At 44.7% G+C, this 19,669-nt stretch overlaps 1 protein-coding gene across 1 annotated transcript in view; it reads right to left on the bottom strand.

The window, feature by feature from the left end:
* LOC116969262 (ras-related protein Rab-18-B) overlaps positions 1-19,669 on the bottom strand; it is a 71,332-nt gene that overhangs the window by 51,428 nt on the left and 235 nt on the right. Inside the window, exon 2 of the mRNA XM_033016147.1 lies at positions 15,884-15,939. Within this exon, the coding sequence (XP_032872038.1) occupies positions 15,884-15,939 (56 nt within the window). The remainder of the gene's footprint in view (positions 1-15,883; positions 15,940-19,669) is intronic.

Below are 19,669 nucleotides of genomic sequence, written 5' to 3'. Positions count from 1 at the left end.
TTCAGGGAAAGATGTGCTGTATTTTGGGAATTCATACGAGGCCAGGACTAATACAGTGGGCCCTGGGAAGTGCTGTTGAGCAGAGGGATCACAGATTACAGGTACATAGTTCCCTGAAAGTGGCATCAAGAGTCAAGAGCGTTTTATTGTCATATGCCCCAGATAGAACAATGAAATTCTTACTTGCTTCAGCACAACAGAGTATGTAATCATAATAAATAATATAACAAAAACTCAGGAAAAAAACCCAATAACAGTGCAATAATAATAGTCTATTGTAGTTCGGAGCTTATATGAAGTTGTCGTGTTTAATAGCCCGATGGCTGTAGGGAAGAAGCTGTTCCTGAACCTGGACATTACAGTTCTCAGGCTCCTGTACTTTCTTCCCAATGGCAGTGGTGAGATGAGTGTGTGGCCAGGATGGTGTGGGTCCTTGATGATGCTGGCTGTATTTTTGAGGCAGCGACTATGATCAATCCCTTCGACAGTGGGGAGGTCAAAGCCGGTGATGAACTGGGCAGTGGTCACAACTTTTTGTAGTCTTTTTCGCTCCTGGACGTTCAAGTTGCCGAACCAGGCCATGATGCAACCAGTCAGTATGCTCTTTACTGTGCACCTGTAGAAGTTTATGAGAATCCTCTTTGACATACCGAATCTCCATAGTCTTCTCAGGAAGTAGAGGCGCTGATGTGCTTTTTTTATGATTTCATCAGTGTGCTGGGTCCAGGAAAGATAATCGGAAATATGCACGCCCAGGAATTTGAAGTTTTTGACTCTCTCAGCCATCGTCCCATTGATGTAAACAAGATTGTGGGTCCTCAACCTTCCTCTTCCAAAGTCCACAATCAGTTCTTTGGTTTTGCTGATATTGAGAGCCAGGTTGTTGTGCTGGCACCATATGGTCAGTCAGTCGATCTCACTTCTATACTCTGACTCATCACAATCTGTAATTCGTCCCACAACGGTGGTGTCGTCAGCGAACTTGAAAAGGGAGTTTGAAAAATGTCCGGCTACACAGTCATGAATGTAGAGTTAGTAGAGCAGAGGGCTGAACACGCAGTCTTGAGATGCTCCCATACTGATTATCACTGAGGATGAAGTGTTTCTGCCAATTTGATCAGACTGATCAGGAAGTCGAGGATCCAATTGCAGAGACACAGTTCCCTGAGTTTCGTAACCAGCTTGTAGTGGATGATGGTATTGAATGCCGAGCTGTAGTCTATAAAAAAACAGCCTGACGTAAGTGTTTTTATTGTCCAAGTGGTCCAGTGCGAAGTGGAGAGCCAGTGAGATTGCATCCTCCGTGGACCTATTGTGATGGTAGGCGAACTGTAGTGGGTCGAGGTTCTTCTTGAGGTAGTAGTTGATATACCCCATAACCAACCTCTCAAAGCTCTTCATCACCACGGATGTGAGTGCCACTGGTTGATAGTCATTGAGGCACGTCACCTTACTCTTCTTGGGCACCGGTATTATTGATGTCCTCAAAGCAGGAGGGAACGTCAGACCTCAGAAGTGAGAGGTTGAAAATGTCCGCAAAAACCCCTGCCAGTTGGTCTGCACAGGTTTTGAGAACTCGACCGGGTATACCATCAGGTCCAGGCGCTTTCCGAGGATTTACCTCCCAAAGCGGGGGCGAGTGATAGAGCGATAGGCACCCTTGATGGTCGTAGAGCAGTGATCAAGGGTGTTTAGTCCTCTGGTGTTGCAGGAGACATGTTGATGGTAGTTTGGGAGTGATTTTTTCAGGTTGGCTTTGTTGTAGACCCCGGTGGTAAATTCCTCAGGGGAAGCTGTCTGGTGCTTGTTGACCACAGCGTGCAGCAACTCCGGTGTCAGACGTCTGCCTGGGGTGCAATGCAGACTAGTCAGGATGATGGAGGTGAATTCCCTCAGTAGCTAGAAGGACGGCACTTCACTGCCAGGTGTTCCAGGTTCGGAGAGCAAGAGCTAGACATAACTGCCACGTCTGAGCACCACAAAGAGTTGACCACGAGGCAGACGACCCCTCCTCTCCCTTTCCCAGATGCCAACGTACGGTCCATGCGATGGATGGAGAAACCTTCAAGCTGGACCGCTGAGTCCGGGGAACTGGGGGTAAGCCATGTCTCTGTGAAACAGAACACAGAGGATTCCCTCAGCTCCCTTTGGTAAAGCAGCCTTGACCTTAAGTCCTCCACTTTGTTTCCTAGTGACTGTACGTTGGCTAGTATCACAGGTGATAAAGAAGATACATTTTGATACATTGGCCTTCATCAGTCAGGGTGTTGAGAAAGGAAGTCGGGATGTTATGTCACAGTTGTACAGGTGCACAACCTTTTATCCGAAGATCCAAATAACGAAAACCTCCGAATAGCGGCCATTTTTTCAGTCCTTGAAGAAAGGTCCTTGAAAACGTTCACCGAGGGCGGCCCGCAGAGGTGACAGCGGAACCTCCGGTCGGTCCTCGAAGAAAGGGGAACTAAATCCCCATTCATAAAAGAGAAGATGAGGGTATATTGCGCGGGAGGGTTAATAATTGACAATATGCTGCTGCCTGCCCGCTGAATTAAAACGTTCCCACGGTGGACTCACGATACACAGTGTTTCGTGAGTCTTGCGTGGGAACTTTTTAACTCAGCAGGGCAGGCAGCAGCAGATTGTCGCTCGCTTCAGTATCACCCCACCTACACCCCTCTGCTTCCCGGCCATGTGTGTGACCCCTTCCCTCCCCTCTCCAGCTCCCCGCTCCCCGCTCATTGCACCGGCGCGGGGGCTTTGCACTGTCTTCACGTCGGCGATTGCAGCAGGACCGTGTCAGGACCAATTAGACACCGACCACCAGGCCCACCGCAAGCACGGAGATCCCAGAGACCCACAGCCAACAGCAGCCCAGCCCAGCCCCACTCCAACTACAGAGGAACCTGGGTTGCGGATGACGGGGCGCAGCTCGGGGCGTCGTAGGGGCCCATCGGGGAGCGGCCACTCAAAGCCACGCCGGGCGATGTAGGGCCCTGCCCCGGTCTTGATGTTGGAGCCCCCGGCGGGCGCTAGCAAGTCCGCAGCAATTTACAGCCGCGCCGGGCGTTGTAAGGCCCCCCTCCAGGTCACTCTCAACCTCTATGATGTTTGCTCTCAACCCCGTAATTCGGGCGGGAGAAGTCGCCGTTGCCGGTGCCCCGCAAAGCAGTCTCCCACCGGAGACCGGCGAGCTCCCGGTGTCACCATCCACCGGAGTCGGGTCGCAGCAGCTCGCCCCCGCAACTCTCCACGCTCCGAAGCTGGCTAGCTCCACGGAGGTAGGTCCGTAGGTCCACAGCTCCACCGCTGCCCACCGACCCCCAGGCCCACTGCAAGCACGGAAATCCCAGAGACCCACCGCCAGCAGTAACTCCAGCCCAGCCCCGCTCCAACTCCAGAGGAACACGTAGGGGCAGAAGCTGATGGTGTGCAAGGTACGTCTTGTTCTTTGGGTGGCGGATGAGGGGGCGCAGCTCGGGCTGTGGGCGAACTGCCACTTGTCGCTGTAGCGGCCAAAGATCATAGAGGAGCTCCTCTATGATCTTTGGTAGCGGCCCATCGGGGAGCGGATTCCTCTGGAGTTGCAGGGGGAGGGGGGTATTGTGCTGTTTGATCGCCCCCTGCTATCCCAGGGACAGGGAGACACAGCGGCTTTTTAGACTGGTGGGCAATCACTTCCAAAGTTCTGCCCACACAGTCAGTACACCTCTCCTACACTGCATTTCATACAAACATTTATTCTGCAAGAAAAAACGACATTGAAGACTCAAACTCGCGATCGAGTAACTGCCAGGATCAAGGCGCAAACTCGCGACCTTGCGGATATGAGCCGAGCACTCTACCACTGAGCCAGCCATTAAAATCTACGCTAAAAAAATTCCATTCCGAAGACCGACAAATTCTGAATTACGAAAAGTGTCTGGTCCCAAGGCTTTCGGATAAAAGGTTGTGCACCTGTACATGATTTTGTTGAGGCCATATCTGGAGTATTGTGTTAAGCTTTTGCACCCTGCTCAATAAGGAAGAGGCTTCTGATAACACACTCTAGTTGTGAGATAAACAAAGGGCCTGTCCCACTTGGCCATCATTTGCGCGCCATTTACGCAACCTGGTAGCATGTGGGTAGTGCGGGACGGGCGCATGGAGTGGGGTGGAGGAGTGTGGAGTTGCGCTCGGTATCGCGCAGCGCGCAGGGATTTCGTCCTGTACGAAATCTTCGCGCGCCACCGGCCTGTCGCGTAAATGACAGCCAAGTGGGACAGGGTGACGTTTCGGGTCGAATGGGTGACGTTTCGGGTCGAGACCCTTCTTCAGACTGAAACATCATCCATTCCTTCTCTCCAGAGATGCTGCCGGTCCCGCTGAGTTACTCCTGCATTTTGTGTCTATCTTCAATTTAAACCAGCATCTACAGTTCCTTCCCACAGATTAATTTGGTCTGCAGCTTGCTACTTTTCATTCACCTCTTTTTTTGAATAGGGGCATTACATCTGCAGTTTTTCCAATTGCTAGCACCACTCAAGAAACTGGAACATTTTAGAAAATCACCATAAATATCACAAACTGGGTAAATATCATAAACTGGGCATTCAAATGACGTCACGCACTCCAGACCGCTGTGCGGACGCATGATGATGCACGCTACAGTCACTAACGGCCTGTCGCGTAAATGACGGCCAAGTGGGACAGGCCCTTAACTTGCTTCTAACCCATTTCTGTGGCTTATGAGGTGACTAATAGTTGGCAAGTGGGATCTACAGACTGTTTAACAGATAGACCATATGATGTGTAATAGGACAGGCAGATGGTAGATTATGAAATGGTGTGCTCTTTCAACCATTGATATATAGCGTTAGTATGCTCCTGATGTTTGAACACAATGGCAATGTCTTTCCTCACTGCCCCTGAACAGGAGAGTCCACCATATTGCAGGCTGGAATTGCATAAAAACCAGACCAGGTAAAGAAGAAAAAAAAGGGGCATTAGTGAACAAGATAGCCTTCGTGAATTTTTAAAAATATTATTCAAAGTTTTTCATTTCATTGCATAAATTTAAAATATTTAGTTTCCATGATGAATTTGCACATGCTCTGGATCAATTATCCAGAAATCTGGTTCTGTCACTTAACCACCAAAATGCTCGTTTTATACAATTATACTCAAATCTAGACATAACTGCTCTTAAATGCTATGCCTCTCAATATCCTCCCACTTATTACATTTCTCCTGGCCTTGTAATACATCACCAAATGCATTACCATGCATTTTTCTGGATTAATTTCCAATTGCTACTTAGATGCCCAGACCACCCAAATATATCTCAAATCTAAAGCTTTCCTCCTCACTGTCGACCCCACAGCCAATTTCTATAGAATCTTTTATTGATCATGCTCCCTATAATTGTCATTAATATTTTACAAAATACACAGCACAGCATGCTGATTCCTGAGGAACCCCACTTGTAACAGACTTCCAATCACAAATCACCCAAAGACTATTTTCTTGGCTTACTGCTATTGAGCCACTTTTAGATCTGCAATACATTTCATAAGGCTCAGGGGACTAATCCATCATTAAACTGTAGATGGATGTCAGTACAGCAATACATTTTCATGCTAATTAATGTGTGCCTTCCTATCTATCCCTATGCTCAAAACTGAATCCAATAATTTGTCCACCAATTCATCCTTGCAGGTATGTTTATATAGAGTTGCAGTGTACCAATCCTCTGGTATCTCTTCCATAGTCAGAGCCTCTGCAATTTATTCCCTTGTTTCCTTTATATTTTACCTAGACCTGTTGAATCATCCACTTTGAAATACTTAAACCTTCCTCTTTCAAAATGTTTGTATCATCTAATATTTCACACTTGTCCACCATGAAAGCCAATACTGTGCTTGTCGTCCTCTTTGTACAGAAAGCCACAAATAGTTTAGCAAGAACCTTCCCCTCATCCTTTACCTTTGTAACAATCCTAGATTTTCATTTTTGGTAACATATCTGCCCTGATTCTCCCATTTTATGTCTCCCACTGCTCTGAAATGGGTTCTCTTTCACCTACCTATTTAGAGTCCACTTTTCATTTGCATTAAATTGACTTGAACCCAATTTACAACCGTGATACCAGTTAGCTATATTAGCTATTTTCCAGAATTGTAAATATCACCACAAAGAGTTAAAAGTAAAACCTTTTGATTTGGGGGCCTCTGTCACAGATCCTGAAGAAGGTACAAAAGAGCTGACAACCTCCTTGCATAAACATCTTCTGTGAAGTGAACACAGGAATAGAGCTACTTCTAACCATTTCTGAAGCATTCTTGGCTTCATGCATGGTGCTAGAGCGCTGGAAGACAGATAAATAGAGCTCCAATTTGAAATAAAAAGAGATAGACTGTAGAACAGCCAGCACTATGAGTAGGTTGATCATGAAAATTAAACCCCATGGGACCAAAGGTAAAGTATTAAGATGGATTATAAATGGGCTCAATTGGAGAAAGAAGTTGTTAATGGTCAATGGAAGCTTTAGTGATGGAAGGAGTGTGTACAGTAGGTTTCTACATAGAAAATATGTGCAGGAGTAGGCCATTCGGCCCTTCGTGCCAGCACCGCCATTCAATATGATCATGGCTGATCATCCAACTCAGTATCCTGTACCTGCCTTCTCTCCATGCCCCCTGATACCTTCAGCCACAAGGGGCACATCTAACTCCCTCTTAAATATAGCCGATGAACTGACCTCAATTACCTTCTGTGGCAGAGAATTCCACAGATTCACCACTCTCTGTGTGAAAAATGTTTTTCTCATCTCGGTCCTACAAGAATTCCCCCTTATCCTTAAAATGTGACCCCTTGTTCTGGACTTCCCCAACATCGGGAACAATCTTCCTGCATCTAGCCTGTCCAACCCCTTAAGGATTTTGTAGGTTTCTATAAGATTCCCCCCTCAATCTTCTAAATTCTAGCGAGTACAAGCCGAGTCTATCCAGTCTTTCTTCATATGAAAGTCCTGACATCCCAGGAATCAGTCTGGTGAACCTTCTCTGCACTCCCTCTATGGCAAGAATGTCTTTCCTCAAATTAGGAGACCAAAACTGTACGCAATACTCCAGGTGTGGTCTCAGCAAGACCCTGTACAACTGCAGGAGAACCTCCCTGCTCCTATATTCAAATCCTTTTGCTATGAATGCTAGCATACCATTTGCTTTCTTCACTGCCTGCTGCACCTGCATGCCTACTTTCAATGACTGGTGTACCATGACACCCAGGTCTTGTTGCATCTCCCCTTTTCCTAATCGGCCACCATTCAGATAATAGTCTACTTTCCTGTTTTTGCCACCAAAGTGGATAACCTCACATTTATCCACATTATACTGCATCTGCCATGCATTTGCCCGCTCACCCAGCCTACCCAAGTCACCTTGCAGTCTCCTAGCATCCTCCTCACAGCTAACACTGCCCCCCAGCTTCGTGTCATCCGCAAACTTGGAGATGTTGCATTTAATTCCCTCGTCCAAATCATTAATATATATTGTAAATAGCTGAGGTCCCAGCACTGAGCCTTGCGGTACCCCACTAGTCACTGCCTGCCATTCTGAAAAGGACCCGTTTACTCCTACTCTTTGCTTCCTGTCTGCCAGCCAGTTCTCTGTCCACATCAATACTGAACCCCCAATACCGTGTGCTTTAAGTTTGTATACTAATCTCTTATGTGGGACCTTGTCGAAAGCCTTCCGAAAGTTCAGATATAACACATCCACTGGTTCTCCCTTATCCACTCTACTAGTTACATCCTCAAAAAATTCTATAAGATTCGTCAGACATGATTTACCTTTCATAAATCCATGCTGACTTTGTCCAATGATTTCACCACTTTCCAAATGTGCTGCTATCCCATCTTTAATAACTGACTCTAGCAGTTTCCCCACTACCGATGTCAGACTAACTGGTCTGTAATTCCCCGTTTTCTGTCTTCCTCCCTTTTTAAAAAGTGGGGTTACATTAGCTACCCTCCAATCCTCAGGAACTATTCCAAAATCTAAAGAGTTTTGAAAAATTATCACTAATGCATCCACTATTTCTGGGGCTACTTCCTTAAGTACTCTGGGATGCAGCTTGTCTGGCCCTGGGGATTTATCGGCCTTTAATCCATTCAATTTACCTAACACATCTTCCAAGTTAACCTGGATTTCACTCCGTTCCTCCATCTCATTTGACCCCCGGTCCCCTTCTATTTCTGGCAGATTATTTATGTCTTCCTTCGATACAGTGGACCATGGAATTTTAATTTCCAGACTACAGCACCAAGTGGGCATTTGTGGCAGTGCCCTGGGATGGTTCAGGTCCTATCTGGCAGACAGAACCATGCGGGTAAGCCTTGCTGACTTTGAATCCTCCTCCACTCCCTTGGTATATGGGGTTCCACAGGGCTCAATTTTAGGGCCCCTGCTCTTCTCCTTATACTTACTTCCTCTGGGCTCAATTTTAAGAAGGCATGGCATCTCCTTTCACTTTTATGCGGATGATAGCCAGTTATATATGCCACTCAGGAAAGAGGAAGACTATTCTTTAAAATCACTTCTGTCTTGTCTTGAGGACATTAAGTCCTGGATGGCCTTAAACTTTCTGGGACTTAATGAAGAGAAGACAGAGGTGATTTTGTTTGGCCCCAATGGCTGCCGTGAACCTCCCTTTGTTGACTTGGGTCCACTGGCAATGTCTGTAAAGCCAACCGTCTTGAACCTGGGTTTTAGGATGGACGGTGATTTTAAACTAGACAAACAAATAGGCGCGGTGGTTAAGTCCAGCTTCTTTCACCTAAGGAAGCTGGCAAAGGTGAAGCCCATTCTCGAGCGGGAGCATTTTGAAACAGTAATCCATGCCTTTATTACATCTAGGCTGGATTACTGTAACGCACTCTACTCTGGAGTCGCACGAGCTTCATTGGCTCGTCTCCAGCTTGTTCAAAATGCTGCCGCTCGCCTTTTGACTGGAACTCGAAAGAGGGAGCACATTACGCCAATTTTGGCCTCCCTACACTGGCTCCCAGTGCACTTTCGAGTTCATTTCAAAATTCTTTTATTTGTTTTTAAATCATTGAATGGGCTCGCCCCGCCTTACCTCTCTGAGCTGCTCCACCTATATGCTCCTGCCCGGTGCCTCAGGTCAGCTGATCAGCTGCTCCTTGAGGTACCAAGGTCTAAGCGGAAGCTCAGAGGGGATAGAGCCTTTTCTGTTGCTGCTCCGGCACTCTGGAACACCTTGCCGTTGCACATCAGACAGGCCCCCTCACTGTCCATCTTCAAATCCTCCCTAAAAACATATTTTTATTCTTTGGCTTTCGACACTGGCTGATGCATTGGTCCTGTTTTTAGTGCTTTTAATGTCTTTTAATTTTTAGTGTGTTTTTTTATAGTCCTTCGTTGTACGGTTTTTAATGGTTTTTAATTGTTTGTAATAGCTTTTTGTTCATGATTTCTCATGTACAGCACTTTGTGGCAACTGTAGTTGTTTAAAGTGCTTTATAAATAAAGTTATTATTATTATTATTCCTTAGTGAAGACAGAACCAAAGTAGTTATTCAATTGGTATGCCATGTCCTTGTTCCCCATGATCAATTCACCTGTTTCTGACTGCAAGGGACCTACATTTGTTTTAACTAATCTTTTTTTCTTCACATATCTATAAAAACTTTTGCAGTCAGCTTTTATATTCCCTGCCAGTTTTTTTTCATAATATATTTTCCCTTTCCTAATGAAGCCCTTTATAGGGGATCAGAAAATCCCAGACTGCAAAAAGATATCAACAGGCTCATTAGGTGGGTATAAAGGTGCATACAGGTTTATAGCTTCGGTAAAAATTGTAAATTGTCCCTGGTCTGTAGGATAGTGCTAGTGTACGGGATCGCTGGTCGGTTTGCACTCGGTGGGCCGAAGGGCCTGTTTCTGCGCTGTATCTCTAAACTAAACTGCTAGTACAGTTTGGCCTGCTCTCACTCTCACACACTGCACAAAGAAACAAAATATGCTTCTAACTGCTACAGATAATAATTTGGTCTCACCATTTTTGTGGTATTCATTTCTTCCACCCATGCCTTCCTTTCTTCCACATTCTCTATCTCTGAAAACCAGTCAATTTTCTCACTTTCCCGGTCCCACAAAGGGTTTCTGACCCAAAATACGGTTTCTTTTTCCACGGCCATTGCCCAGAATTACCGGGGTTTTCTCAGTGTTTTCTTCAGATGTCCAGCATCAGCACTTTTTTGATTTTCAACCTAATACTGCCTGGTTAGATTCCTTATGCTCAAAGAACAAAAAATGTAATATAAATTGCTCTGGTCAATAAAGTCTGCTGATTAAAAAAGGCAGCTGTTTTAATCTTTTAAACATTTGGCGACTGTACAATTTAAACAAAACATTAATATATTTTTAATATCTATTGGCAACATTAATCACTCTTAGGGATATTACTAAAAAACTACTGTGCAAAAACAGACATTTGAACCACAACTTAAGAGCACCCTAAGTGCACTACTGTAAATGATTTGGTGACCATTTCCACCATTGTTATGACTTACAGAAGACTGGCAGTTTGCATTTTACTGCCAACATTTTCATTTAAAATATACTACACTCACCATTTTCAGAAATGAGATGCAATTGCAGACCTTTTTCACTTGCTTTTCCTGCCACCGGTGAAAAATTAATTCTATAGGAAGGAACTGCAGGTGCTGGTTTAAACTGAAGATAGACACAAAATGCTGGAGTAACTCAGCGGGTCAGGCAGCATCTCTGGAGAGAAGGAATGGGTGATGTTTCGGGTCTTCGGCCTGAAGAAGGGTCCCGACCTAAAACATCTCCCAAAACATCTCTCCAGAGATGCTGCCTGTCCCGCTGAGTTACGCCAGCATTTTGTGTCTACCTTCGATTTAAACCAGCATCTGCAATTTTTTCCTACACTATCCCTTAAGAAGGGTCGATTGACAGTTGGAAAGCCTTGAAAGTTAACTAATAATTTATTTGTAGCAGCATAAATGCCACGCACTTGCCTATATGATATAATTCTGATCAATTCTCAGGATACTAGGGGTGAAGGATTTTCCAAAGAAAACGTCAATGAACAAGGGAGATGACAGAATGTCTTGTTGAACATGGCATGCTTCACACAAGTGCCAGCCAATATGTTAATCGCCAATACCGACTGAAGCATACTGTCCAAGGTTTACTGCAAGCATATTCCAGCTGTTCCATTTTCTGAAGAATTATGAAAAGAAATGAACATACTCAAATCATCAGCAAATTACATCTTGGAGGAAAGGAAATTTATCAGAAATAAAATATGGCTGAACAATGAATCAAATTGAGCCATGAGATGTCAGAATTGTTCTTTATAAGAGGGAGAAGAGGTTGAAGGAGTGATTTGGTAGGCGTGTTCAAATTTTTAAGAAAATACGATAGAGTGAAAAGGTCGAAGCTGTTTCCATTGGCAGTAGGGCCAGTAACTACAATGATCTAAAATACTGCCAATATGACTATTGGGAGGAATCAGAGAAATCATTTGACTGCGATGCCTAAAAGAGTGGTGGAAATAAATCCAATACTAACTTTCAAAATATTTGAAAATTCAAGAATGTGGGATTAATTGCATAACATTCAAAATGCTGGCGCAGGCATCATTAAAGACTTCTTTTTGCATTTAATGATAAGGCCAATCAAGCTTTCAGTGGGTGTTTGTCTATCTACCAAAAACAACACGTTCAAAATAGATGCTGCCTCACCCGCTGTGTTTCTCCAGCATTTTTGTCTACCTTCGATTTTCCAGCATCTCAAGTACCTTCTTAAACGTTCAAAATATTCTACTGTCATTAGTAAAATTCACAAGAAAGCTGGTTTAGCAAAACAATGAGGGGGCTTTTTCAACCCAAGTAAAATTTGAAATGTTATTCCACACCTAACCTTGTTTGTAACAAATGTGCAAAACCAACACTAAATGGTCTCCTGAGACCACAAGTCCAGCACGCACTCGACCCACTACAGTTTGCATACCAGAACATTGGGGTGGATGACGCAGTCCTCTACATGCTGCACCGGATCTACTCCTTTTTGGACAAACCCGGTGGCTATGTGAGGATTATGTTCTTCGACTTTTCAAGTGCGTTCAACACCATCCAACCCCTGATTCTGAATGACAAGCTTAAGAAGATGGGGGTGGATTCCACATTTATCTCCTGGATATACGACTACCTGACGGGTCGACCACAGTTTGTCAAGCTGGGGGACAGTGTCTCTGGCACAGTGGTGTGCAATGTTGGAGCCCCACAGGGAACGGTTCTGGCCCCGTTCCTCTTCACCCTGTACACAGCAGACTTTAACTGTAAGTCTGACACATGCCACGTACAGAAATACTCAGATGATACAGCGATTGTGGCATGTGTAAGGAACGGGCAGGAGGAGGAATACAGGAACTTGACCAGTGCCTTTTGTGCCTGGAGTGAAGAGAACTGTCTCATCCTGAACACAACTAAGACTAAAGAGATGGTGGTTAACTTTGGCAGGTCCAAGCTCCCCCTTCAGCCGGTCAACGCTGCAGGGGCTGACATTGAGGTGGTGCAGACATATAAATACCTTGGAGTGCACCTTGACAACAAACTGGACTGGTCTGTCAACTCTGACTCCCTCTACAAAAAAGGCCAGAGCAGACTCTTTTTCCTCAGAAGGCTCAAATCCTTCAATGTGTGTAAGGATATGCTGCACATGTTTTACAACACAGTGGTTGCAAGCGTTATTTTCTACGCTGTTGTCTGCTGGGGCAACAGCATTAGTGCAAAAAACAATAGGAAGCTGGTCAAACTGGTTAAACGAGCTAGCTCAGTGCTGGAGGGGAGAGTAGACTCTGGGATGGAGGTGCTTGAGAGGCGTATGAGGCACAAGGTGCAGGTCATCCTGAAAAACCCCGGGCATCCCCTCCATTTAATTCTGGAGAGTCAAAAGAGCACTCGGAACAACAACCGGCTCATCTCCCTGCCCTGTAGAACGGAGCGGTTCAGGAGATCCTTCACCCCTGCAGCCATTAGATTTTATAATTCGGACCGCTAGGCTGTAGGGGGATGCATTTTGCAATTATTAATTTTTAACTGTTAATTATTGGTCTTTTTAAGTATTTATTGCTCTCAGGTAGTGTCCACATTGTATTCTATGTATTTTCTGTCTGCGTTCGTTTTGAATCTGTGGGTTTGTTGGTTGGGAGCTTCTGGACATCTGAATTTCCCTGAGGGGATCAATAAAGTATTTATTATTATTATTATTATTATTATTATTATTATTAAAAGCCAAAGAATTCTATTTCTACAGTGCTATCTGCAGCTACATTAGTGCAAAGAAATAGCAAGAATGGAGACATTACACAATAAAGTTTCTTAATTTTCAGAACCACTCATCTTAAGTCTCTTCCGATCTACATCTAAGACATCTCACACGTCTTCAACACTTCAATATCTTTCAATTTCGAGGATCCATTCCCAAACAGGGTAGGTCTCAGGGGAACGCCGGTTATTCCTTGAACAGAGACCCAATCAGTTCCCCTCAACTAACACTCCTTGCTTGCAGAACTTATCCTTGGCTTCAACAACTTCTCTTTTGACTCCTCACTTTCGACACTCACGACACAACAGTGATTGGGCTGATCACCAACGGTGATGAAACAAAATACAGAGCGGAGGTGCAGAACCTGGCGAACTGGTGCGCACGTAACAACTTGTCACTAAACACCTCCAAGACCAAGGAGCTGATTATTGACTTCAGGAGGTGACATAATGGAGAATACGCCCCAATCTCCATCTACGGGGAGAGTGTGGAGAGAGCGTCCAGCTTTAAGTTTCTGGGCACTCACATTTCAGAGGACCTCACATGGTCCACCAACACCGCTGCGCTGGTCAAGAAGGCACAGCAACGACTGTTCTTACTGAGGACATTAAAAAAGACTGGTCTGCCCCAACAGCTGCTGACAACCTTCTACCGCTGCACCACAGAGAGCATATTAACGTATGGCATCTCTGTGTGGTATCTCAGCTGCACGGAGGCGGAGAGGAGAGCTCTTCAGCGCGTCGTCCACAGAGCGCAGAGGATTATTGGGACACAGCTACCAGCCTTGGAGGGCATCTACCACACACGGTGCCTCAGGAAGGCCGTCAGCATCCATAAAGACTCCTCACACCCTTGTAATGGACTGTTCGAACTACTTCCCTCCGGCAGACGTTACAAGGCCTTCTACGCCAGAACCTCCAGACTCAGGAACAGCTTCATTCCCTGAGCTATAGCGGCTCTGAACCGGCCCTGCTGAGTGCCTCCCACCCCCATGGACTGTCTCCCTCGGATGGTCACGTCGCACAGACACATCTGCACTTTAGTCTGTTGAACTGTTTTGACTGTTTTACTGTTCTTTTTACAATCCATGTTCTCGGGATATCTAAATCCAAATTTTATTAGTTATTTATGTTATGACATCGGATGGAAGCTGCATACCAAATCTCGTTGCGCTTATGTGTAATGACAATAAAATATATTATTATTATTATTATTCTTCAAGTCAAAGCTGGAGCCATGGGCCCCAGCTATGACAAAGTCTTTTAATTGGCAACTTTGAACACTCGTTGTTGCAACCATACCCCAGCATCATTCCCCCAACTCTTTCTCCACTACATCAATGACTGCATCACAGCTGCCTCCGGCACCCATGCAGAACTCGCTGTTTTTATCAACTTTACCACTCATTTCCACCCTGCACTCAAATTCACTTGGAGTATCTCCGACACTCTATCCCCTTCCTCAATCTGTCTCCATCACAGGGAGCAGACTATGTACAGATGTCTACTACAAAATCACCAACCCACGGCTCTCTGGACTACACCTCCTCCCCTCTGCCTCTTACAAGAACACTGTGCTTTATTCTCAATTTCTCCATCTCTGCCGCAGTTACTCGAAAGATGAGGCTTTACAGGCTAGGAGATCCGAGATACTCTCTTTGTTCAGTAAATGCAGATTCACACCCTCCCCCCTACCCTCCCACTGCTGTGAATGGAGCCCTCACCTTTGTCGCCTCTGTGTCCTGCAGTTTTGCTCTCGCTCCCTTTCCCCCCAGGTGGAACAAGGAGTTCCCCGGGCCCTTTCATCCCACCAGCCTCAGCATCCAATATACATTCTCTGACATTTCCATCAACTCCAATGTAATCCCACCATTAATTATATCTTTTCATCACCCCTTTCTTCCTTCTGAAGAGACCATGCCCTCCACAACCTCTTGGTTCACATCCATTCCTACTCAAACAGCCTCCACCCCAGGTACTTGCCCCTCAACCACAGGAGTTATACTATCTGCTCTTACAACCCTTCACCAACTTCCATCCAGAAACCCCAACAGCCCTTCCAGGCGGAGAGATTCACATGCACCTCTTCAAAACTCATGTACTGCATTAGTCTAGGCATCAATTTTGCCATACACTTGTGGTCTGTCCGCTAATGCCCGTGCAGATTTCTCCCATCCGCTCCCCTCCCAAATCGCCCTGTTCCTTTCCTAAACTAATTTACCATCCCCTAGTCCCCCATTACCCCTTTCCTTCTCTTTTACAGATTTGTCCTCCCCTGTTCCAATCAGTCTGAAGGAGGGCCCCAACCCAAAACATATGTCCACTCCCTCCATAGATGTTGCTTTACCAGAGTTCCTCCAGCACTTAAATGTTTTAATCTTGAATTCCAGGTTCTTAGTCAGGATTTGTTAATAGCTATTAATAATTTTGACTTTTGCTGATGTTTCAATACTTTTCTGCATTAAATTATTCCAATAATCTTGCTCACAAGATTCTTATCACTAATCTACTGCAGAACAAGCTTACCAATTGTCGCAGCAAGCTCTGGGTCAAAGGTATCATCTGTAAACCGTAGCAGTAAGCTGAAAAATAAAAACAACTGTTCACAGTACAAATATAGATCAGAGATTTTATTGAGGATTAAAAATAAAATTCATGTCAAATCATTAAGATCTACCGATCATTATGGTCTATTGATAAGTCAAGAAACAAGTATCTGAAGACGCTGGAACCTTGACGAAAATAAACCAAACTGCTGATGGAACTCAGGGGTCAGGCAGTATCTCTCCTCCTTGCCTCTTTCTTTCACCTATCTCCTTTCTATTCCAGTTTCAAAGAACATTCCCAACCCCAAATGTTACTGTTTGTTATCTATATCAATGATTTGGATGAGAACGTACATGGCAAGATTAGCAAGTTTGCACATGATACAAAAGTGGGTGGTTTTGCAGATAGTGAAGTTGTTTGAGAAAAATTGTAGCAGGATATTGATTCATTGGCCAGGTGGGATGAGGAATGGTTGATGTAATTTAAAACAGTGAAATGTGAGGTGTTGCATTTTGGGAAGTCTAACATGGGCAGGACATAAACAGTAAATGGTAGGACTTTGTGGAGTGTTGTGGAGCAGAGGGATTTAGGAGTGCGTGGTTCCTTGAAGGTGGAGTCGCAGGTAGATAGAGTTGTCAAAAAGTTTTTTGGCACATTGACCTTCATCAGTCAGAGTAATGAGTATAGAAATTGGGAGGTCATGTTGCAACCGTATAAGACATTGGCGAGGCCACATTTAGAGTATTGTGTTCATTTCTGGGCACCAGGAAATATGTTGTTAAGCTGAAAAGGGTACAGAGAAGATTTATTGCCAGGACTAAAGGGTCTGAGCTACAGGGAGAGGTTGAGTAGACTGGGACTCTATTCCTTGGGGCGCAGGAGGATGAGGGGTGATCTTATAGAGGTGTATAAAATCATGAGTGGAATAGATCAGGTAGATCCACAGTCTCTTGCCCAGAGTAGATGAATGGAGGTTCAATGCGAAGGGGAAAAGATTTAATAAGAATCTGAGGGGGTACCTATTCCACACAAAGGGAGGTGGGGGTATGTAGCCCTCAGAAATGTAGGAGTTGGTGATTTTGTAGTAGGCGACAGTACATGGTACGCTCCCTGTGATGGAGACTGCGATTGAGAAAGAGGAGTGTCAGAGATACTCCATGTGAATTTGAGGGCAGGGTGGAAGTTAGTGGTAAAATTGATGAAGTTAACGAATTCTGCTGATGCAGGAGGCAGTCCCAATGCAGTCGTTAATGTAGCAGAGAAAATCGGGGGAGATGCGGTGTACCTTTGTAACAAAGAGCCTCCCCTCCCCCAAAACTAAAATACAGGCATAGCTAGGGCCATGCAAGTGCCCATGGCTGCACCTTTGACTTGAAGAAAGAGAGTTGCAAATCTTGTTTGGCATGGATTAATTTGACCAAAGGACCTGTTTCCGTTCTGTATTAGTTCATGGCACTATCCCTGTGGAATCATTCAAAGCACTTCCCCTAATCATCACAGCAACATTGGGTAATCATGTCTTTCTTAGCACATTGCCAGAGCGAGTAAAAAGTTCACCATCTGTCACTACTTGGTGACTATGTTTAATGGTAACCTCATTCAGTTCTGCATCCATAGTAAACTGCAATCTCTGTCTCACTGGATAAATATGAAACAGTCTTTTTTGTAAAAATAAAAGTGTGAATTGTCAGATAGCATTATAGAATCATGGAAATGTATAGAAACTCACAACCCTGCGCATCCATGCCAATTGTGATTCCTTTCTACAATAATTCCATTTGCCTGCATTAGGTCCATATCCCCATACTCCTTTCCTGTCCACATACCTACCCAAATGGTTTTAAACATTGTATTGGCATCTTCCTCCACTACCTCCTCAGACAGCTCATTCCAAATACTCACCACCCTCATAATTTTGTAAACCTCCATAAGATCACCCTTCAGTCTCTAGGTTCCGGTCAGAATACACTCAGCCCATAAAATTACAACAGGATTTTGATCAGTTGGGCAAGCAGGCTGAGGAATAGCTAATAGAGTTTAATGCAGATTAGTGAGAGGTATTGCATTTTGCGAAGTCAAACCAGGGCAGGACCTTCACAGTGAATGGTGGGGCGCTGGGGAATGTTGTAGAGCAGAAGGATCTAAGAGTACGGGTACATAGTTCCCTGAACATGGCGTCATAGTAGATAAGTTAGTCAGGTAGGCTTTTGTACATTGGTGTTCTTCAGTCTTGGCATGGAGTATAGAAGTTAAGATGTTATGTTAAAGTTGCAGAACACATTGGGAGGTCACGTTTGGAGCATTGTGCCCAGTTTTGGTCGCCCTGCTATAGGAAGGATATTATTACGCTGGAAAGCGTGCAGAAAAAAATTAAAAGGGTGTTGCCAGGACTCAAGGGCCAAAGCTACAGGGAGTGGTTGGGCAGGCTAGGACTAAAGATGTCAAAAAAAATGGGCATAGGTTTAAAGTGAGAGTGGCAATGTTTAAAGATGGGTAGGGCGTATATTTTTACACAAATAATGGTGGGCTTCTAGAACATGCTGCCAGGGGTGGCTAAGGCAGATAGCATAACAGTGTGTATAAGGCTTTTGGATAGCCACAAGAAATGGACCATGTACAAGTAGAGGAGATTCATTTAACCTGGCATCAAGTTCAGCATGGATATTGTGGGCCAAAGATCCTGTTTCTGTACTCCTCTATGGGTTAAGAGAAATGAGGACTATCTTTAAGATTGGATGCCATTAATTCTTGAAATTAACACAGTTGTGATATACGATGAAACGGTTTGACTTAAGTTTTGGGATTCAAGAGTCAAGTCAAGTGTTTCATTGTCATATGTCCCCATAGGACAATGAAATTCTTACTTGCTGCAGCACAACAGAATATGTAAACATAATACATAACAGGAGAAGAAAAGTTCAGTGTGTATATATATATATATATACACATGCACTCAATAAATAAACAAATATAGCGCAATAATAATAGCCTGCTGTAGTTCAGAGCTTATTTGTTGTTGTGTTTAATAACCTGATGGATGTAAGGAAGAAGCTGTTCCTGAACATTACAGTTTTCAGGCTCCTGTACCTTCTTCCCTACAATGATCTTCTTGCGTCTGGCATGCACAGCCTAAAGTTGTAAGACGGGTTCCGTTCAAGGATACTATGACTGTTATTATGGGCAGTTTAGCTGTAGGGTGCTGTAGCTATAATTCAGGATAACTAAACGTAAGGGCTTAGAGATAAGGACTTCAAATGTTGGGTGTTATTACATTTTGAGATTGTAGGCAGCTACACCTCATCTTATTAGGTTTATTTCAATGTTTGTTTCCACCTTCCACTTGGCTTAAGTTAAAGTTTACGCAGAATGGTATCAAATCAAGTCTGGGAATGCTGATTTTGGGGTAAGTGTTATTAAGATTTACGGTTAGGTTATGGTTTAATGTAATATAGTTAGAATATGACTTTTGGAGATGAGTAATGTCAGATGTGGCAGTGCGGCTGCTGAATGACCTGGACTGCTTCACTTTCCACTGTAGGCTGCAAAGATTGGCATCGTTGTGTACCCGCACTACCACCTCGGTCTTGGCCGTCACTAAATGCAGTCTTGTTTTCAGGGAGAGGGAGAGATGGATGAGGAGGTGAAGCCCAGAGGGACCAAGGCTGCAACGTCCGCCAGCTGTGCTGCGTCAGGAAGCCCGCGGCCTAAAGACGCAGCGGCCCGGAGTCGGAGCCGGAGCCGGGCCCAGAGCCCGCGGCCACTGCC

The sequence above is a fragment of the Amblyraja radiata genome, chromosome 2 (assembly GCF_010909765.2).
Source record: "Amblyraja radiata isolate CabotCenter1 chromosome 2, sAmbRad1.1.pri, whole genome shotgun sequence".
NCBI lineage: Eukaryota > Metazoa > Chordata > Chondrichthyes > Rajiformes > Rajidae > Amblyraja > Amblyraja radiata.
The sequence above is the reverse complement of the archived record's forward strand: the minus strand, read 5'-3'. Positions and strand labels throughout refer to the sequence as shown.